Source organism: Leptopilina boulardi, unplaced genomic scaffold (assembly GCF_019393585.1).
Source record: "Leptopilina boulardi isolate dan_hultmark-lab unplaced genomic scaffold, ZJU_Lbou_2.1 LbouV2_237, whole genome shotgun sequence".
NCBI lineage: Eukaryota > Metazoa > Arthropoda > Insecta > Hymenoptera > Figitidae > Leptopilina > Leptopilina boulardi.
In genome coordinates this window covers 30,229-53,870 of record NW_026137793.1, presented here as the reverse complement: position 1 = coordinate 53,870, position 23,642 = coordinate 30,229, and the positions used below count along the sequence as shown (strand labels likewise).

Below are 23,642 nucleotides of genomic sequence, written 5' to 3'. Positions count from 1 at the left end.
TTAAGAAAAAGCACAAAATGTTTCTTAATTATTATTTAACAACAAATTTTAACTAAAAATAATTTTTTTCCAAAATTGTGCAATTAGATATGTCGAATTTGGGTGTAATAAATTTTAAATATATTTTTAGTTCTGTTAAAAAATACTTTTTAGTAGTAGTAGATAGTAGTGAACTATCGGAAAGTGCAATATATAAAATAATTAAGTTAAACACAGGTAAGATCATTTTCAGTGTTTAAGTATTGAATTTTAAATTGGCGCACGAAATTTATTCAATTATTATTTAATAATTTTTTTAAGTTGCAAAATTATAAAAAATTGTTCTAAAAGGGATTTAATCCTCTCATTTTCGTTGATATTTAAAAAAAAGTACACTGAAAAAAATGTTGCCGAGAAATTCAACTACTATTGGGTAGTTGTCTAGAAAGTAGTTAAAATAAATACTTTTTTAGTTAATCTAATCATGTTCATGTAGTTAATATAACTATTTTTAAGAAGTTAATAAGTAATAGTTGATTTTACGTAAATATGTAGTTAAAGTACAACTACAGGTCGGTAGTAAAATTAACTTTCTTAAGGTAGTAAAAACAAGTGGAATTGTAGTCAACTCAAAATTTGAAGAGTAGTAAATCCAACAACTATTCATCAGTTATATTAAATGTAGTAAAAGGAATTATTTTCTTTAATTAATATAACTGCTTTTTGAGTAGTAAATTTTTTATTAATTTCTATGATTTTATAGGCTTCAATAAAATTCTTATTGTAGAATTAACAAGTCGTCTGTAATTAAAACTAGTACTTTAAGTAGTAGATTTTTACTATTTTAATTAATTCGATAAACTTAAAGAAGATTTTTGATGTAGAATTTACAAATCGTTTCCAGTTAAAACTACTACTTTAAGTAGTAGATTTTACTACTCAAAGTGGTACAATAGGCTTTAAGAACATTTTTGTTGTAGAATTAACAAATCCTTTGTGATTAAAACTACTACTTTAAGTAGTAATTTTTTTACTATTTTAATTAATTCAATAAGATTGAAAAACGTTTTTGATGTAAAATTTACAATAAATCGTTTTCAAACTTAAAGTGGTTCAATAGGCTTTAAGAACATTTATGTCGTAGAATTAAAAAATCCTTTGCAATTAAAACTATCACTTTAAGTAGTAGATTTTACTGCACTATGTAATTAAACAATTTATAATATAATTAAAAGATGAAAAATTTACAAGTCAAAACTTAAAAAGGATAGTTATAGCAACTAATAAAAGTAGTAAAAATGACTACTTTAAATAGTTAAATTACCAATTGGACAAGCAGAAAGTAGTCTTCGAGTAGTTTGCAGACTGTCGTAGCGAGCGTGCGTGGTTAGTCGGTTAAGGTATCGGATTGCGAGCGTTAGGGTCGAGGGTTCAATTCCCGTCGGTTAGAAATTTTCTCTGTTAGGTACATAATCGTTAGGGCATAAAATAAGCGTCAGTATAGGAGAGAGGATGAAAAAGTCAATTCTACTGATAATAAACAATTATAAATAAAAAATAATTTTATTTTCCTATTTTAAGTAGTAAAATCTACTACTTAAAGTAGTAGTTTCAATTGCAAAAGATTTATTAATTCTACAAAAAAATGTTCTTAAAGCCTATTGAACCACTTTAAGTAGTAAAATCGGATTACTTACATCTTGAGTTGTTTTAACATTTTTAAATTGAGTTAATACAATCAAAAAATGTTATTCTCACCTGGAAAGTTAATTTAAAATTTACAAATTGAATTAATATAGAAAATTATAAGAAATACGAAAAAAACATAATTTAGAAATAATTTAAATATTAAACTTTTTTATACATTTAAAATTAGTATATTATGGAGAGAGATATAATTATATATTTATATATATATATATATAAAATAATAAATTATTATTAAAGGAAATTATATTTTGGAAAGAATTCTCTAAAGATAAATTACATTTTGCTTGGGAATCTCGTTTGGTTTCTGAGAATAAAATAAATACGTTTATATATATATATATACGAATATATATATATATATATATATATATATGACAAAAACCGCAGAAAGCATTCGACAGGTAAGTGTCCCATGACAACGACAACATCATTTTCGTACAGTCGTTTTCACGAAATGAAAAAAGAAAAAAAAAAGAAAAAGAAACATGACGTTCTGTGCGAAACCCAAGAAAAGGTTACGAGCATAAATAGGTAACATAATAAACCCGACTAAAGAAGATGGTACTAACTCATAATGCCTGCTCTCGGCATGAATATTCAACGTACATGAAGTATAAATATTCTCCTTTGGGTGTGCGTATATATATATATATATATATATATATATTCACCCGCCTTGATCGTCGCCAACGGGAAATAACGATTCAAGTTCAAATATCAATTAGTTTGCCTTTTGAGATATATCACATAGCATAATCGCAGGGGAGTGTTTTGTATGTATCGTCACTAAAGAACAAGCTTATACCGATTCTTAAATCGTTTGAAGCCAACATGGTGGTCTTTAATTAGCAACTCGACATTTTTTATTTCAATAATTAAATTCACTCTATTCTGTAAGGAAATGTTTTATTTTCTTTTATTACTGGTACATATAATATATGCAAAGAAAATATTGAAATTTTTATAATTTATATACAAAAAATTAGATTTCCTTGCACAATTTAATGATATTTGCATGATTTTCGAGTGATAATTGATAAAAATTTCCACTATACATCAGAATTCATTCTATATACATACGAAGCTGAAGTAGGCAACGTTTATGATAAACGATTTTTAAAAAAATAATTTTTTAAAATGAAAAATTCTATAATTTTTTGCTTAAAAAATATTTCTTGTAGTTTTCATTAATCAACAAATTATAAAGAAATATTTTTTAGGCAAAAAATTATAGAAATTTTTCATTTTAAAAAAATATTTCTTTAAAAATCGTTTATCATAAACATTGCGTATACTTCAGCTTCGTCTATATATCGAGAGAAAAGATATATTTATCTCGGAGCCAAATAAATATATTCATTTGTTGCACGGAGAAAAATGTAAAAACGAATAAAATAATTTTTACTATTTTAAAAGTAAAACCAGAACTGTCCGCAGTATCTGGCAATTTTTACTCTGGAAATAGTAAAATTTACTCCCAAAATTATAAAAATTATTCCGGAAATTTTACTATTTCTGGAGTAAAAATAAAAATGCACAGAAACTGCGTTCAGTTTCGGTTTTACTTTTAAAGTATAGTAAAAAAATTACTTTTTATTTGTTTTTTCATTTTTCTCCGTGTGCAAAATAAATTTTATTTGTTTGAAATAAAAAATTTTATTTAGCACAAATTAAATTTGTTATTTAAATAAAATTTATTTGAAAAAAAAAATGTAAGGAAAAAATTTTTTAAAAAAATTTATAATCTACTTAAAAATTTCACGAGATTTCAACGATTAATTATGATTAGTTAATGATTTACAAAATAAATTTCATGAATCAGTGCGATATAGTTTATTAATCCAGGTTAGTAATTTAAATTAGTGATCTAGATTTATATCTAGATTTATTTATGATCCATATTAGTGATTTACTAAAACAGTTACTTTTAATAATTAAAGTTTCTTCAGTTACAAATTAATTATTTTAAATTTTTTGCATCTCATGAGTTTTTTTTTAATTATTAATTTCTTTTTTCTTCTTTATTTCATGACACTGTCTTCCTTAAGCTTTATTTTAAAATATTTAATTTACGTCTTCTTCGCCATCCAACTGTTCTAAAATGAAATAAATAATGTAATACATACTTTGAAGACTGTAAAATATTAGAAAAAAAAAAATTAGTTTTAAATTCTTTGCAATAAAAAATATACAGAATTCGTCCCTGCAAATCCGACGTAGGAATTCGAAGGAGCATCAGAGTTGTTCAATATTTTTCATTTTCATCTTCCTCGTTTCTGTTAAGCCGTTATCTTTTTTTTTTCTCTCCCACATTCTCTCTTTCTCTCTTCTTATCTTGTAAATTCGCGCCATAGCGAACGCAACTCGCGCAAATGTTCCCCGCATATAAATCCGTGGTTTATGTGACCGCGGTTCATGGGGTTACCACTGGTTGGTTCACTTCTCTCATTATTAAACATGACCGCGTCCCCCAGCACTTTTACTACTGAATAATCACCAGGTTGGTGTTGTGCTCGAAATTCATCCTTAAGGAATATGTGTTTATTTTCGCGTGCGAGACTAAATCTCTCATACAAACGTTTTTAAACCATTATTCCTCGAAGACTATATATATATATATATATATATATGGTTAACCACTGAATTTTATACCATAAATTTACATATATATACATACACCTCGAGAGCCACACACTGTCAACAATACAACATTTTTTAAATGATCAATAAAATAAAATATTATACGGTGAAGAAAATAAAATAGTAAAAAAAAGAATTACATTTCAAGAAAAAATTAAAATTAATCTCACTTTTAAATAAATTTACAATAATAAAAGTTTTATCATTAACACGTAATACGAAATTTTCCATAATGAAAAAAGTAAAGAAAATAGATGAGGAAACAAAAAAATTTCAAATTATACAGGCTAAACATCGTCAGAGCTGAAAATCAATTTTTTCTCCTAAATATTGTTTTTCAAACTTTTTTTACAAGACACGCAATTTTATTGTTTGGCTGAAAAAATTTTTCATTACGAAGTTACAACGAATTTCATTTTCCAAGTCGAAATAGTCATTTATCTTAAAATTAAAAAAAAGAATTTTTTTAAATGTTATAACTTTTTGTTTTATTGAGAAACTTAATTTTCTCTTCTTTAACCTGAAAAAGTTTTCACTCCTCTTTAAAAACCGGATAGAAAAATTTAAAAATATTAAAAGTATTTAAAATATTAAATGGTAGTTTTACTAAAAATTTTTGAATTCAAATTAGTCAAAAACATCACCTTCTTTTTTGTTCCATTTTTTTTTTTTTTTTTTGTAATTGTCTTCATTGTAAAAAACATTTTCCATAGGAATTTAACTTGTGCCCGATACTTGTAGAAAAGAAAACATTTTTTTTTTTTTTTTTTTTTTATTATAAAGAAAAATTTCATTTTTCTCAAGAAATATAATAGCAATAAAAAAATTTCCCTAACAAAAGTTGTTTCTCTTTAAAAGATGTAAAAAATTGTTACTTGACATTTTTCGGGACGCATGAATATGTTCTTAAAAATCATTAGTTAGAATTATCATTTTATGGAATTTCATTTGTCATAATTATTTTTGAGCCGAATTTTTATTTGTTCAAATTAGTATTTTGCAGAATTTTCATCTAACTTATTTTCTATATTATAGAAATTTTATTTAACCGAAAATTCACTTCACAGAATTTTTATTTGTTGTAATTTTTATTTGTCAGAATTTTTATTAGGTAAAATTTCATTGCATAGAATTTTAATTTTATTCTTTCAGATGAATTTTCATTTGTTTGAATTATTATTTAATATAATTTCCATATAATAATTTTTAAGAACATTTTCATGCGTCCCCATTTTTCTCCATCTCGCTTTATTTTTCATATATTTTTACCAGATATTTAAAGACGAGTGAAATCTCTTTCAAGTCCAAAAAGAAAAAATTAAATATCTCAATTAGACAAAAAATTATAACACTTAAAAGATTTTTTTTCTTAATTTTAAGATAAACGACTATTTCGACTTGGAAAATTAAATTTGTTGTAACGTCGTAAAAAAGCAACATTTCGAAGAGAAAATTGCTGTAACGATGTTTAGCCTACCTGATTTGAAATGAATTCGATCAGTATTTATTTTAATTTTCAAGAAAAAGAATAGGTATTAATTATTTGAGTGTATATAATTTTATTTACTGAAATAATCTTTAGTAAATAATTTTTTTTCTCCAATTATATTATGAAAAATAAAAGATTTAATTTTTCACTTTAAAAAACTATTTATTGCATAATAATCGATTTAAGTTCTATATCGTACGTTCACAGGCAACATAAATATATTTATAAATTATATGAGTATCTTCATTGAAAAAAGTCTATTTTTTGTTGAGCTTGTTTTCTTTTTTTTTGTTATTCGATATAAAATCGATTTAAATATATATTTACAAAATCTTACTCTTCATAAGTAAAGTATTCTTAATGGGGTGATTTAAGAAACGCATTGCTTGGAGTAAAAACTTCGTAGTCAACCACTGTAAAATTATAATCTCCCATGAGTAATGAATTAGATGCATGCTCCCCATCATAACTATGGGGTAAATTGGTGTAACTGTCCATATTTGCGTTACAATTATTTGAAATCAGAAGATCAGCACCAGCTCCAAAAGTCGGTCCAATACTAAAAAAATGAAAAATTAAATATTTCAAGTATTCTCTGAGAAAAAAAACCATCAAAATTTTAAGCTATCAAATTGGCTCAATATTTTCGTAAATTATAATAAATATGAAAATTTATCACTTTGTAAAATAATATATTTTCGAGACGCATGAATATCCACTAAAGCTAATTTTTTAGAATTATATTTTAATCGAATTTTATTCTGTAGAATATTAATTTTGCAGAATAGTAATTTAAAAGAATTTTAATTTTGCAGAATATTCATTTGTTCTGCAAAATGAATATTCAACTAAACAACGTTTCGCACAAATTAAAATTTCGTTTAAATAAAAATTCGGCAACATTGACAATCGATTAATAATTTATTCTGTAAAATGAAAATTCGAACAAATGAATATTCTGTAAAATTAAAATTTTGTACAATTATTTTTCTGCAAAATTAAGATTCTTTTAAATTACTATTTCTGCAAAATTAATATTCTACAAAATAAAATTTATAATTCTAAAAAAATTACCTTTAGTGCATATTCCTGCGTCTTATATTTTCAACATCTTTTATTTTCGTAAATTGTTCTTCTATGTGAAGATAAAAAATTCCAAAAATATTAGCTCATTTAAAAAAAAAAATTATATTATTTCTTTTCTATCAATTCTTTAACTATTTTAGTCTTTTTTTTCCTCTTCACACTTTGTTCTCTAAAAATTTGACTTTAGAAAATCACATCTCCGAAACTATTAGAAATATAAGCACATACATTTTTTAATGTTTAGAATATTATTTGTTTTTGTTATTCTTTAAATACTTAAGAGTTGAAATATAATATTTAAAAAACTGAATTTTACATTATTTTGTCAAACTTTTCGAGGTTTCCATAAAGCATAGCAACCCTGAATGTTTAAAATAAAATTTTTCGAAACTTACTCAGGATGATGGCATATTGCAAACGGTTTTTTGACGATATCGAATTTCGTTGGCGGAACGTCTTGATTGTTTGTTAATGTGAAAAGAAATGCTTTAGCGGACGGAACGTAATGTCCTTTGGCATTTGTTTTCCCCCAAGGCACGTCACTAAATCCACCGCAAATTTCACCTCGAGCGCCCTGACAAAAATTTAATTGATTAAAAGATTAAATCTAAAATCAAATCAAATTTAGAATATATTATAATTATTAATTGTCATTTATCAATATTTACCACAGCAATCACATAAGTTGGAGAAACTCCGTCGCAATGACGATGAAAAGCGGAAGCTGAATAGCCATGTCTAGAGGCCCTGAAAATAAATTTAAATCAAATTATTTCCCCTTGCTAATTATTTTTATTTATTTCTAAACTATTTATTTTCAATTTCTATTCTTCCAAAGAATCGAGAAAATAATTCATCTCTTTAATCAGTTAAATCCTGTAAGGGAAATATTTATCTTAAAATTTTTTTAATATTGATTCATACAATTTTTCTATCAAGAAATTTCAAAGAAATTATTAACAAAATTCCAAATGAAGTCGAAAATAATAAAAATTATTAATTAAAATTTAGTTTAAAAAATCGTTTCTGATTGTAAAGTACAAAAAATGTTTGTTTTTTTTTTAATAATAAAATAATCCAAACACACATACCGATAAACTAAATGCCAAGTTTGTTTTGGAACACCGAACCACTGATTAAGTAAACGTTGAAAGGGCATTTTGTTCCTTGAGAGAATTTGCGATCCGGGAAAAAGAAATGGACTAACTCTAGGTTGCAGTCTTTTGTCAGCGCACACCTCGGCATATTTATTTGGCAAGGCCGCGTACCTGTATCTGAAACAATATTATGATATTTGAAAGTACCCAAAATGTAATCAAGACCCTACAAAGTCGTACCTTGAGGATTTTGAGTTGCTGGATCGATCAGCATTGAAAAATTCGTACCTCTCCAATGACATTTCTATGGGAACAGCTCCAGTTGGCTCGACTTCCTCGGCAAAAACCTGACTGTCAATCAACAAAAGACGCACATGTCCAATCACTCCGGATAAATGTTGACAAACTCTGGCACGCTCTTCCTCGGTCCAATGTTGCGTTGGTTGCGTAACTCCAGCCTGAAATTAATTTAATTTTTCTATAGTAAAAAAAAATTCACGTTTTTTTTAAAATAAATTTTTAAAATAAATTATATTCACATGAATCTTCACTAAAAATTAATTTAAGATGTTTATTAAAGTTTAGAAATCAAATTCAACTACGATTTGAAAAAAAAAAAAAAATTACGAAGTATAAATAAAAACAATGTTTTGAGTCTTTTGAGTCTATTCGTAAAAATAAAAAAACAATTAAATTTCGAAATGATATTCAAGAAAATTTTGAAGAAAAAATATTTTTCTATAAACAGGCCTTGGATCGACTTCAAGGCGCAAAAAAAAATCATTTTAATCGATTTACATTTCAAAAAAAGTGGATATTTTTAGTTTTATAAATTTTTTACTTTAAATAACTAATGTTATTAAATATTAAATTCATTTTATTAATTTCTTAATAAGAATATAATTCTATAAGAATATTATCAAAACAATTTATTTCGAATATTTCAGTAAAGTAAAATAAATTTCCAAAAAAAAATTCTTAAAGTTCCATTTTTAAATTTTGTTCAAGTATGATTTAAGCAATTTATTTGAATTTAAAATTTTTGTATATTTTTTAGTTTTAATGGTCAAAAAAATTTCGGACAATAATTAAGTTTTCCAGATTTTTAAATAATTAAGTTGCAAAAGATTTTAAATTTGAAATAAATTTTCTCCAAATTTAAGCTGCTGCAGTTTTTTAAATTTCTAACATCAATTTAATTTTAAATTTTTTATTTGAAACTTTTTAAAAATAATTGAACGTTTAAAGAAATATTAAAATTATTAAAAGTAATTGGATTTTTGAAGAGTTACAGTTGAAATTTTTATAAAATAATTGTATTTCAAAAGCTTTTGTTAAATTTCAGACAATAATTAAATTTTACCGAATTGAAAATAATTTATTTATTTATTTATCAAATAATTTTTAACAACCTTTTTTAAAAATAATTTAGTTTTTAAAGATTTACAGTTCAGATGTTTGAAAATAATAATTGAACTTTCTGTTGATGAAGAATTTATTAGAAATTACAAACAAAAATTGAACTTTAAAAGTTTTTAATTAAAAAATGCTTTCAGAAAATTGAATTTTCAAAGAAAATTATAAAAATCATTAAAAATAATTGAATTTTGGAAGAGTTATAGTTGAAATTATTAAATTTCAGAAAGTTTTAGATGGAAAATTTTAGAAGGTTTTAAAATGATATTTCTGGTAATTCTATTTGATGATTTTTAAAAATTTTAAGCAGTTATTAAATTTTATAAAATTTTTAATTCAAAAATAGTTTAAGATCATGGTTGCTATAAACATTTTATTTTGTTTTTACCTGAATTTTCCCTGATTTCTAGTCAGAATTTAAATTTTTTTCCTGACCCTAATACAAATTTTTCAAAAGATTTTCAATTATAGAAAAATTAAGACAATAATTTTTAGATGCAAAAGTTTGAATTGAAAATTTCCAAAAATTATAATTTTAGTAGCATTTTTAAAAATTTGATACTTTTCCAGTATTTTTCATAAAATTTTTTGTCTTTCCCCTGACCGTAGCAACCCTGAAGATAATTGAATTTGTGAAGAATTTCATTAAAATTATTGAAAATAAATACTTTATAGAACAATTTTAGTTAAAAATTTGTTAAATAATTGAAATAAAGAAGATTTGAATATCTGCATTGTATACTAAAAAAAACTTATTTTGTTAAAAAAATGTTGTAAAAAATGTAAAAAAAAAAACTCGAAAATATCGTATAATCCGAGGCATGTATACAAATTATTGTAATTTTTTGTCTAAAAACATTTTTGCAATGTTTCTCGATCAATAATATTTAAAAGAAAAATTTGTATCCAAAAAAATTAATTATTATTTTCCGAGTGAAAAATATATTTATTCTCCACCGTTTATAATAAACGTGAATTTCACTGTAGTGAAAAATGAAAAATGTTAAAAAAATTTAAGTTTATAATAAAAATCAAAGTGAATTCATGATTTCTTTTTCTTTTCTTTTAACTAGATTTACGTAGTTTTTTCGATTTTTAAAGTTTCAAGGTATACAAATGATTATAATTTTTTATCTTAAAAATTTGTAGACAAAAAATTAATTATTTTCCTAATGAAAAATATTATTTTCAATCGTTTATCATAAATATTGTAAACTTCGCCGACATTTGATTATAAAAAGTTGAAATTTGTTTATTTTTTTTTTTTAATAAAATATTCAGCCAGGATAAATTACCTGATATTTTGCCCAATTTAAAACGGCTCTCCAGACGTCCTCTTCTTCAAGACCAAGATAATCAGAAGAAATTAATTTCACCAAAGCGTCTTTTGGTAAATTACAAAAAGCTGAAGTTTTTACAGTGTCAACTGCATTTTCTCCAATGAAAGCAAAACATCTTTCAATAAATGACGAACACGCTCCTTTACCTCCTAAAACAGAAATATTTCATTTTTTTTTTAAATATGTCTATTTTAATATTTGTCAAATTTTTTCGAATAAAAGTGAAAAAATACTTAACTTGTCAGTCTTCTTTATATTTAAATAAAATTTTTTTTTAAAAAAAACTTATGGGAAAACATGAAATAGTTAAAAATATAAATAATAACACAAAATATAAATTTTTCATTTTTTTTTAATTAAATTATTACCGGCCATTAATTTTACATATTTCGTAAACAAAAAATAAATTTAAATTATTTTTCTTTTACAAATAAAAGAATTTTTAGTTTTTATAAATTATGAAATTTAAATTTTTAAGTGAAGATTAAAAAAAAAAAATTACGAAAATTAATGTTCATATTTTGCTTTTTTTCGAATACACAATTTTTCCTGAATAATCACATCAATTTGTTATCGCATTATTATCAACGAGCTAACAGTCAATGTTTACAAACTTCCACTTAGTTGACACTGTGAAAAAATATTTTATTGACACTGATATTGAGAACAAAAATTAAAGTTGATGTTGACAAAAATATCCAAAGTAATGGAAATCCAGATTTTCTCTCTTTTTTTTCCAAAGAGCAACTCCATAGTCGTCATTTTCGTCGTTGAGAACATTTTAAGGTTATGTTGACAGTTTAACATCAATGACAGTAAATAGTTGATTGAAACAGGTTGAGTAGAAAAATTAATAGAAAATAGTTATTCCTGTTGTGTTCCAACTATTTTTCTTTTTATAAACTTGAAAATTTCATTTCTCACATGGGGAATGATGTGTGTTGAGGTTATGTTTAATTTGTCTAGTTTGCTCCAGGATTTGTATTTTGAATAAGCGTTATATTATCACCTTTAAGCATTATACGACCTAATGTTTTTCTGTTTTTCGTCTTGACATTATATTCCTCTGCATCGTCCAACACCAAATTCATATATTCGTCGAAACCAACGATGTGTCCTTCAATTCGTAGGTTAATATTCTCGTATAACCACACTTGAACTTTTGAACGATTTTGTAGATATCGAAATATAAGGTTAATGGGTTGTACCATCACCTTTTGCACTTTCTGAGGACCTTTATACGACATTTTCGTATAGTTTTTTCTTTTTTTTTTATAAAAAAAAAAAAATTACGTTTTCCTTTATACAACGTGTGCGACAGTCGTAAACAGACGCCGGAAAGCTTGTTAATATGACGCATGCGCAAGGTCAGTGACATGGCTACCAAAATCAATGCTACCGACATTACCAACAACGAAAGTTTAAATTGCCAGTGGGTAAACTTCTTTTCTTTTTTTTTTTAAAGTAATTTTTAATTTCAAAGTACGTAAGTAGTAAATTTGAAATTTATTATTTATTTGCATAAAATTTTAAAAAAATAACTGTAAATTTGAGTTAGAGAAAAAAAATGAAATAAAAATCTAGCATCAGACAGTGCTGCCACCACACTGAAAGCTAGGAACCAATTCAAATTTTGTCGGTAATGTAAATTTTTGTTTAAATTTATAATTTTCAAAAAAATTTAAATTATTTCAAATGAGTATTTATTCTTATTATTCTAAATTTCAAAAAATATATATTTTTTTTATTCACCAAAAATATGTTAGTAATTTAAATAAAATTTAACAAATATTTATTCAAAAATTGAATATTTGTTGAATTTTTTAATAAATGTAAAAACAAATAAAAAGTTATTGAGTTCTGAGACAAATAAATTTTGTTTGTCTCAAATAAATGGCAAATAAATTATTTGGGTGTATCTTAATTGCGAAAAAATTAATCAAATTTACGAAACAAAGAAAATAATGGAATAAAAGAAAAAATGAATTTTCCATTTTTAATGGAAAATAATGAAATAAATCATAAAACCATAATAAAACTTTTTTTTTTTTTTTTTTTTGATAAAAATCAAATTTGCTGCGCCTCTCGGAAAATTTGATTGTTTCTCGTTGTTCGCAGTTTCGAAAATAGAGAAAATGAACTTGAATCAACTTCAATTTTTCTCGTAACAAAAATGGAATTAGAGACTGAGTTGAAACAATATAAAAAATGAATGTCTGCCTCTATAATTGTCGAGACCACAACCAATGATTTTTCCATTCGTTTCATTTTAGCTTTCATATAGCAATTTTCTTCCGAACGATAAACGGAAAATTCTGAGCCCGCAAGGCAATAACAAACACAATGGGTTCCAAGTTCCCTTCGATATCTATATATAGGGATATAACACCAATACATATATTTCTGATCCTATATGTATGTGTACGTGTATATATATATTGTGCACCGAAATTAAGATAATGAAGATTGATGGCGCTTTGGGAATGTCACTTTTTATAGGACACCCTTTATATTCTCCCACCTAATTTCCTTTTTTTGCTGTCACCTAGCATATCGGTTTTTGCACTTTACTTTTCCTTTTATTTTCATTTTTTTTTTTGTTCTTCACTTCAACAATATGCAACCATCGATCACAAAATTGTTCTATCCGTATAAGCTTTTTTTTCTCGTCGTTTTCATTCCCTCGCATGTCTCGTATTTTCAAAAAAAAAAAAAAAAAAAAGAAAAATTGCTCTTTTACAAGTGCCTCTCTCGTAATCGATGATTTTTCCATTAGGATAAGTTTCATTAATTTTCAGCTTCGTTTAGTTTCAATTTTTTTTTTTTTAGAAATAATTTGAAGCTTTAGTTTAACATTCTACAACCTATGAAAATTTTTTTATTATTCATACCAAATATAGGGGAAAGGGCCCCAAGATGGACATTTGATATAAAATTTTCGTATAAGTATATATTGCCTCGTGATTTTTTTTACTGATTTAGTTTGTTCAGATGAAGCTTTTTATATTAAACACGCGGATCGGAAAGAATTATTTTTCTTCCTGTAATACATATCACGTGGATTTTTCGTTTTAAAAAGTTTTGTAACAGTTTTTATTTCAATCGGTAAAATTATCTACACACGGAGAAAATTTGTTCCAGACATTTTACTGAAATTTAACTGAAAGTTGGGATATAGTTGCACAAAAGGAATTTTTCAAAATATTTTTTTTATTTTTTGTAGTGATGATAGTTAAAACTTGATATGATATTTTAATTTATTACAAAAGCTAGTACCGAGGGGGAATTTACTCAGGTAGTCAAGTGTACACTCTTCCTGTAATACTTGTGTAATAACGTGTAATACCGTGTAATAATGCGTTATTACGGTGCTGTAATAACGCAAAAAAATCTGTAATATCTCTGTAATAATGTGTAATACTCTGTAATAACGTGTAATAACTTAGTAATAAGGATAATATGAGGTGTAATACCGGTAGTCAAGTGTACACGTTTTTAACTAGTAAATTCCCCCTCGGCTAGTACTGTAAATATATGAAAAATTTGAGTCATTAAACATTAGTTTATATTACGATAACGTATACGTAGATTATGTTGACTATTAGTCTACAAGAAATTATAAATCAATATTTATTCAATGAATTTCTCAAAAAGTTAGTTTTTGTAACAATCGTTTATTAAGATTTAAAAGTAACCAAAAAAACCTGTGCTATTTATCACTTTTTGATGAATCTTTTATTTAAGTCTTTCTCTTAACGGTCTACTAATTTTACAAACAAATCAAAAAAGCTACATTTAATTGTATGAAATTTTAGTTTGACGAATGAAACTACACGGAAAAACTTTGTGCAATAATCATTCCTAAATTTGTTCAGGAACTGAGGATATGAGAATAATTTAAGAAATCTTATTTATATTTTCTTTGAAAAATTCTAAGCAGTATTTCTATAAGAATTGTAGAGAAATTCAAGACAACTTCCTAAACTCACTACAGAAAGTCTTGAACTTGTTTTAGAATAAATTTTTATGTTTGCGAGAAAAAAAATTTACTCTGGGAGGACTCGATCCCACGTCCTCGAGAGTCCAAAAACTGCGCTTTACGTCTCTCAGCTACTTTAGCAGCGTATGGTATTATGCATTGGAAACATATTTGACGCAACCAATCCCTGCCTAGTGCTTGGTTACTGTACTGTGTCTTCTAAAACAGTTCAAGAAACTTTCAACACCCAGTGACTGAGATATTCCGATCGCGGCATTAACAAGAAGTCTTCCAATGTCATAATAAAAATACAAGTATTTTCTTCAATGATTTTTGTATTTTTCTGTAAATTTTGCACAATTTTTCTCATATCCTCAGTTCCTGAACAAATTTAGGAATGATTCTTGAAGAAAGTTTTTCCGTGTATAGCCAGCTCTCCTGAGTATTTCCATTCTGGGCACTACATAATTCAAGTCCAGTTCGGTAAAACGTATACGTACAATTCTAATCGTATTTGTTTTCAGGATTGAAGTACTTTTTTATGAACTTATACCTTTTATATATTATTATTATTATTATTATTATTATTGCACAATCTTTTTTCAATTTTTCAGAAAACATAATGAAAAATTATTTTAATTCATTAACTATTATTAGAGGTGAAATAAACAAAAAATTGAATTTTGCTCAAATGTATTTTCAAACTAAATCATATTTTTAAATTAAATTTTAGGGAAAATAATTTATTTTTAATATACAAACAAAATAATTTTTTTTCATTAATTTGTTTCTATTTAAATCACAAATAAATTTTAAATAAAATTTTCATAAAAAGTGAATTAATTACTTAATAAAAAATAAGTTTGCTTCCTAATTTTGTCATAAATATGTAGTCTGAAAATTAGTTGTCATATTCAGAAATAATTGAATTTAAATTATTTTATTTTTTTCAATAAATTGTTTAAACGTTTCTCACCAGCGGTAAACTAAAATCCTGGTTAATATATAAGGACAGGTCAAATCTTCTGAAGCAATGTAAAGCGAGCGATTATATGTATTGCGTTATTTTATATGTATGCGTTTAGTATGTATTACGTTAAATAAAAATGTGTTGCGTGTATTAGGTGTAAGGTTAACATATGATGTATTGTTTCAATTCGTATATGTGAGTATTAAATTGTAAACCATCAGAGAATCATTAAAGTAGGTGAATTGAGATTTCCAGTAAAGGTAATATTTATTTTTTATATTTCTGCCTGAAGTTTTACCGAACTCTTCATTAATAATTTAAATAATTTATGAAATTTCAATTCTGATTTATCAAAAACAGACCTTAATATTCTTAGCTATTGTTCTAGTTTATGTACTGCCAGTACCTTACGGTTTTCCGAACTGAACTTGAGACACTAATATATGTGTTATAATATTTTTTATGCCTTTTGCATTATAGTTTTATGAAATTCATTTTACTGTACTAATTCTTGAAAAATAACCGTTTTGCTGTTTATATCCCAATTTTACCGAACTAAGTTCAGTAAAACTCTCGGAACAAATTTTCTCCGTGTATATTTTTGATTTCGAATAGGTGCATAGCGTAATAACCTCATTTATTTATCGTATAATAGTATCCTAAAATGATTTGGTTAACACTGTGTTTGTAAATAATTTTTATTTTCGCCAAAAAAATGGGGTCATTGGTCCTAAGATGGACAGTCTTTTGGCCCTAAGATGGACATTACACCTTAATTTTATTTATTTTCAATGTTACAGTTTCTTAATAATGCACTAAGCCTCATAATTGAAATTTTTTCTTTTTCTACTTCGAAATTGTGTTATCAATAGAGAATTGAAATCTGTCAGAGAGAAGTGTACTTGAAGTGCGCCAAAATCTGCGGACCCTGGTACGAATGTCCAAATTGTGACTCAGACACATTAATTTTTAATATTTAGAAAATGTTAGAACTTTTAAAAAATATAATAAAAAAACAGAAAATTGGTTTAAAAATCCTAACTATTGATATTTTATTATTATTTTACCCATTTTTTAATGCATTTTATGAAGGTGTCCATCTTGGGGTCACTTTTTTTTCAAATCGAAATTTACAACAATTTAAAAAAATTCTTTAAAAAATGTTTGTTTTTAAATTAAAATTTTTTCTTTATGGCCAAAGAATACCTTATTTATTGTACTTTCATACGGTATGCACCATTTTTCAATATATACGAAAACTTTTGGATTCTAGAGCACAAAATCAAAACTATGTCCATCTTGGGGTCCTCTCCCCTAATTTATTCGAATTAAATAAAAATATAGGGTCAGTTGGGGTAAATGAGGACAGAATCGCTATTTCTTACACATTAGGGTCAGTTGGGGTAAACGGGGACAAGAGGTTTTGGAGCTTAATTTACAGTTTTAAAATTAAGTTCAACGTCAATAGTTTAACCTCAGATCACCTGCAAGAGATTTTGAGTATTGCCAAGCTTTTATCTTGACAATTGGCAGCAAAATAAAAAAAGTTATCGCTCAATGCATAAAAACTTCAAAATCAAAGTCAAACTGTTTCAGTATTTTGTCTCGCATTTGGAAAAAACAGACTTAAAAATCATACCAAATTTTTTTCTTATTCCTTATGACTTCATTAACAGAAATTCACTTGAATTTTTGATTTTTGTCAATTTGGTTAATAATGACAATCTGTCCCCATTTACCCTGAGTTTTCAAATTTTTGGGACTTTTCATTATTAACCAAACTAACAAAAATCAAAAATTCATGTGAATTTCTCTTATGGGAGTCATAAAGAATAAGAAAAAAATTTGGAATAATTTTTAAGTCTGTTTTTTTTTCAAATGCGAGACAAAATACTGAAATGAAAAAAAATAAAAAAATTTTAATTGGTTCAACTATTATATATCTACTACAAATAGTTTTCAAGTTTGTTCATCCTTTAATACAGTGATATACTTAAGGAAACTTTTTTCTTAAAACTTTCTTAGAAACTATGCTGTCCCCATTTACCCCAAACTTTATGTAATTTCCTAAATTTTCAGGTAAATGTAACTATTTTATTGTGCTAACCAAATTATTATGTTGTCGTAATCAAATTTTGGTTGGAATTTAAAAATGTTGAACCAAATAATTTTGTTGGCCTAACCAAATGTTTGGTTGAGATAACTCTTCGACTTTGTTTCAGTCAACTAAAATTTGATTACAAGAACCAAAATTGCCTAACCAAACTATTTTGTTGCAAACACTAAATTTTTTTTCTCATTGTAGTAAATTTTAATTTTATAATATTGTGCATGAAATTTTTAAAAATTTATCAGTTAAAAACACACATTTAAAAAAAAAACTTTTGAAATTGTTCCATTTTTAAGAAAGTTATGAACATTAAAAAATAAAAAATCATGAAAATTCTCCAATTTCGAAAAATTTATATCTTGTAAACGGCTTGATGAAAAAATTTGAAAATAATCATGAAGCTCCCTTGTGTGTGTATTCGTAAATAAGACTCAAGATTGTATTAATTAAATTTAAAATAAATTTAAAATATTCTGATTTTGAGAAAATATAAAGTCAAAGGTCATTCAGCAGAAAAAATTTTCATCTTAATATATATGAGATTATTATTTAGCGGCTATTATAATAATACGCAAGTACTCACTCAAAAAAAAATATTTTGATTTATATTTATATTGACGCGTCTGGATGAAAAAAAAAAAAAAATTGCTGACAAAGGAATTTATTTAATTAGAAAATACTTTTAATTAAAAAGTCTCGCTTTTTACGTACCAAGAACCCGCTCTTGAGCATCAAGAGCTGCAGTGAGAAGGGCGCAAGCATTTCCGGAACTGAGTGTCGCCGACACGTGTTCTTCGCAGCTTCTCCAAAGTTCCTCGACGCCTAATTCCTGTGCAAGTCCGAGCATTTCAAAAATTCCACTGTCTTGCAGCATAATCTACAAAAAGAAAATTATTAAATAACATTTTTAACATCCAGAGAAAAATTAAATTTTAAATAAATTAATTTCTTTCAAAATAAATTTTAGTTCAAAATAGAAAAAAAAAAATAAAATACAAATTTTATTTGTGCCAAACAAAATTTTTAAATTGAAACAAATAAATAGTTATGTAGCTCTAAAGAAAAAAACCAAATTTTTTTGTATTTAATTCGCAAATACGTTATAAATTTTTGAATTGAATGAGAAAATTCCTTTTGATGTAAAAAAAAAATGAAATTGAAGAAAATGAAATATTGATTTTCTAAGAAACATAAATTGTTTAATATTTGTCATCTGAGAACAAAAGAACCCAAAAGTTGAAATTACCTTTCCCGTATAGATATAGTGCACGAATTGACGAAAAGTTTCAGGATGAGCATGTGGCATACGAACGGGTGCTGGATTCCCTGGTGCTCCAATCCTTTTGGCTCCTGTGAAGTTCTTACATCTAAAAATATTTGATTCTATATTAGTTGAAATATTCTTAGATGTTTGATAAAAAAATTATTCTTTCTCATTTTAATAATTATTTATTAAAATAATGCATATAATAGATTAGTAAAAAATTTAATACAAAATTATAATATTATATTAAAATTTTCAAATATATTAAATTATATTATAAGAAATTTTGAATATTTCAGAATTAAATTTGAATAATCAAATAAAAATATATTTCTCTCAAAGCCTAATAACTTTTTATTTGTTAAAAATAAAAAAAAAATTTTTTTTCCTCCCCCTTCAGAAAAATTTACCGAGAAAGTTTCAAAATACGAAAAAACGTCCTTTGCCCACATACCCTTAATTAAAAAAATTTTTTTTCACTCTTTTAGTGCAATGTCTGCGTATCTTGTGAAAATCAGATCCCAGATAAAATATTTAACTACTACTATCAGGTATCATCAGGTATCATCATCATATATTTGTGTTAAATAAACGTATATTTGTATCAAAGCCTACAAGCCTATTTATTTGGCGTGAATAAAATTTTTTTTATTTAAATCAAATAAATATTAGGCTGTGAGACAAATATATCATTTCTCTGGGTGTAGAGGTAAAAAAAAATTAAAATCTACATGTCCCGAACAGTTAAGAAAATTTGTTTATTTAAAATTCTAAAATTTGTTTGATCAAATTAAACAAATGATTAATTATGATAGGAGTAAAAATTAATTAAACTAAAAGGTAGTTTTACGACTCTCGAAAAATAACTTATCTATATGTTATTATTTATCTTCATTAAGTCAGAGTAATATAAAATTATATGAGTGAGAAGCTTCCTTCAATAAATCACTCTCTTCCTAATTCGAAATGAACAACTTTTATAAATGTGTTTTATTATATTGATTGGAATGTGATTTAGAAAAAAAAAAGAATTGAAGCCGATGCGTGTGAAAATTATATAATTTAAATGATATTTGAAAATTATTTCACTGGCACGCGCTTCACCCTTAGTATATATATAGTTCCTTATGTAACGCAATCCCACACGTAGAAAGATTGTACCTTCTGCCTTTATCACCACTTCTAGCTGTGCTTCTCTTGTCTCACAAAAGAGCTTAATTGACTTCGTCAGAAAGCTCGGTTTCCACACGAGAATGCGTATAACTACTGTAGGCTACAGTCATATATATATACAGGCTGATGTTAATGATCATCTCACACGTGAACTTAAGCACGATCAAGAGAAGAGCAAAGGAGAACAAAATCAATTTGTTCCCTCTAAAAATATTGCATATATATATGAGAGATTCTTTTTCAATCGCCCCAGCCCAAAAAGTCAATGTTCTGGGATTGGCTTCATACTTTGGTAAATTGTTGTCCTATATGATAGTAATAAATCCCTAAAATATAAACTAATTAAAAAAATATTTGTAGAAAGTAGAGGGGGTTGAAGTTTTGACGTTAAGGGTAACATTGTCATTTTCAAATCCGTTTAACTATGACAAAAGTTAATGGATTTTAATTTATCTATAATGAATTTTATTGCATTTTTCACGTACTTTTCAAAAATGTATACGAAATTAAAAAAAAAAAATTTTTAACCCCTTTTTTTTCAAAATCAACCCTTATTTTTCGATTTTCACCCCTTCGGGTATTTTTTTTTTTTTTTTTTTTTTATTTTCATTGGAAAGCTGAGGTTTTTTCCCATGAGCTATGTAAATATGAAAATGGGACAACAATAATTTTGTGAGTAACAGAATATTAAAGTAGGCGGTGCCGATAAGGGGTGTACCTGGAGATCATCTTTGAGGATTTAGATAGGCACCGCCTAATTTAATATTATGTTTCTCACAAAATTATTGTTGTCCCATTTTCATATTTACATAGCTCATAGGAAAAAACCTCAGCTTTCCAATGAAAATTAAAAAAAAACAAAAAAAAATTCCCGAAGGGGTGAAAATCGAAAAATAAGGGTTGATTTTGAAAAAAAAGGGGTTAAAAATTTTTTTTTTAAATTTTGTATACATTTTTGAAAAGTACGTGAAAAATGCAATAAAATTCATTATAGATAAATTAAAATCCATTAACTTTTGTCATAGTTAAACGGATTTGAAAATGACAATGTTACCCTTAACGGCACCCTTATCGGCACCGCCTACTTTAATATTCTGTTTCTCACAAAATTATTGTTGTCCCATTTTCATATTTACATAGCTCATCGGAAAAAACCTCAGCTTTCCAATGAAAATAAAAAAAAAAAAAAAAAAAATACCCGAAGGGGTGAAAACCGAAAAATAAGGGTTGATTTTGAAAAAAAAGGGGTTAAAAATTTTTTTTTTTTAATTTCGTATACATTTTTGAAAAGTACGTGAAAAATGCAATAAAATTCATTATAGATAAATTAAAATCCATTAACTTTTGTCATAGTTAAACGGATTTGAAAATGACAATGTTACCCTTAACGTCAAAACTTCAACCCCCTCTACTTTCTACAAATATTTTTTTAATTAGTTTATATTTTAGGGATTTATTACTATCATATAGGACAACAATTTACCAAAGTATGAAGCCAATCCCAGAACATTGACTTTTTGGGCTGGGGCGATTGAAAAAGAATCTCTCATATATATATATATATATATATAACTACATCTAGTATCATTCATTATTTTCCCCTCGCAAAATTTTTTTTATGATATCCTATGGGAAAATTTGTCAAGTAATTATATTGGTTTTTGTATATGAACGATTCTCCAAATAAAAAGCATTTTCATGTCATCATCATTCGAAACATCTTATTATTTACGTCAGTGAAGTTCACAACGTTTATGATCAGACTGAATCCATTACAAATCATGCAAGTCGACTAACTTCAAGTTATATATTTAACTGCGACACTAAAATATGTTATTCTGTATGAAAAATAAGGAGACACGTATTTTTTTTGTATTTCATAAAATTTATTTTTAACAAAGTTATGGGCATTTGAATTTTGAATGATAAAACTCAAAAAAAAAAAAAAAAATACTTGAAAAATTGTTTTGCTTGTATTTTTTTTTCTTTTTAGTGTAATCAAAGAAACTTTTTTTTGGATGTTGTTGAAAATGTTTGAAATTTGCAAAAAACTTAAAAATTAACGAAACTAGAGATGATTTTCCAAAAATATTTAAGGTTAATTTTCTCAAAAAAAAACTCACTTTTTTTCTCCCAAATTTTTACCATAAATTCCTACCAGTATATGGACAACAATTTCTACAAAGCTGAAGTATACGCAACGTTTATGATAAACGATTTTTAAAGAAATCATTTTTTTAAAATGAATAATTATGCAGGGTGTTCCAAAAGTATAGAAACTTGCAAATATCTCGAAAAGTACGCATTTTCGTAAAAAAAATATCCAAAACAAAAGTTGTTCCCAAAAAAAATATCTACATACATATTTGAACCTAAAAAATTGGTCCCGGGATCTAACAGTGAAAAAAGAAGTATCACGAAAATGCGTACTTTTTGAGATATTTGCAAGTTTCCATACTTTTGGAACACTCTGTATAATTTTTTGCCTAAAAAATATTTCTTGTAGTTTTCATTAATCAACAAATTATAAAAAAAATATTTTTTTTAGGCATAAAATAATAGAATTTTTCATTTTAAAAAATGATTTCTTTAAAAATCGTTTATCATAAACGTTGCGTACTTCGCAGGTAAAGTGTTGTGAATTTAACCCTTTGAAGCATACATTTTTCTTTAACAGGAATTTATCTTTGAAGTGCATTATAGGGGGTTTTAAGTGTCGCTGATTACGAATCCGAAACCAGATTTAAAAAATTTTTAAAATTCAAAATGTTGGATTCAAAATGGCGGACAATTTTTTTTAAATTGATTATATCCGCTCGAAACTGGTTACTCAGGGGTTTTCGGGGTAGCTGATTACGAATCCGATGTTAGTTTTATAAAATTCTAAATGGCGGACCCAATATGGCGGACAATTTTTTATTTTATTTTATAAAAATTTTATAAAAATCCAAAGTCATATTCATAAACAGCGACATCAAAAACACCGTAGTAACAAGTTTCAAGCAAATTCGATCAATTTTTTCATTTTGTCACCCGCCATTTTGAATTTTGAAAGTCCAACGAGCGACCCAAAAACCCCCGAGTGACAAGTTTCAAGCCATTCCTAAAAATTTTTCATTTTCTCATCCGCCATATTGGATCCGCCATTTTGAATTTTGAAAATCTAACGTCATATTCGTAATCAGTGCCCCCAAAAACCCACGAGTTACAAGTTTCAAAGAAATCCGATCAATTTTTCATTTTCTCATCCGCCATATTGAATCCGCCATTTTGAATTTTGAAAATCTGATGCCAGATTCGTAATCAGCGACCCCAAAAAGTTTATAGACATTATTGTTAGGTTATTTCCTATTGTTGTTTAGTCACAATTACATTTATTGTAAAAAAAA

At 25.8% G+C, this 23,642-nt stretch overlaps 2 protein-coding genes across 2 annotated transcripts; both read right to left on the bottom strand.

Annotated features, from left to right (window-relative positions):
* Positions 1-5,954: 5,954 nt before the first annotated feature.
* On the bottom strand, positions 5,955-19,183 carry LOC127280308 (uncharacterized; the record flags this gene model as incomplete). Its single annotated transcript, XM_051303217.1, has 8 exons — positions 5,955-6,377; positions 7,300-7,478; positions 7,573-7,651; positions 7,996-8,178; positions 8,242-8,459; positions 10,713-10,906; positions 18,528-18,693; positions 19,063-19,183. Coding segments are annotated over 8 exons (1,342 nt in total), but the record flags the coding sequence as incomplete, so codon positions are not given.
* LOC127280305 (probable small nuclear ribonucleoprotein E) lies at positions 11,092-12,113 on the bottom strand. The gene has a single exon (XM_051303214.1). It carries the CDS (start codon positions 12,002-12,004, stop codon positions 11,720-11,722), a length of 285 nt encoding a protein of 94 aa, XP_051159171.1. The 5' UTR covers positions 12,005-12,113; the 3' UTR covers positions 11,092-11,719.
* Positions 19,184-23,642: the final 4,459 nt, after the last annotated feature.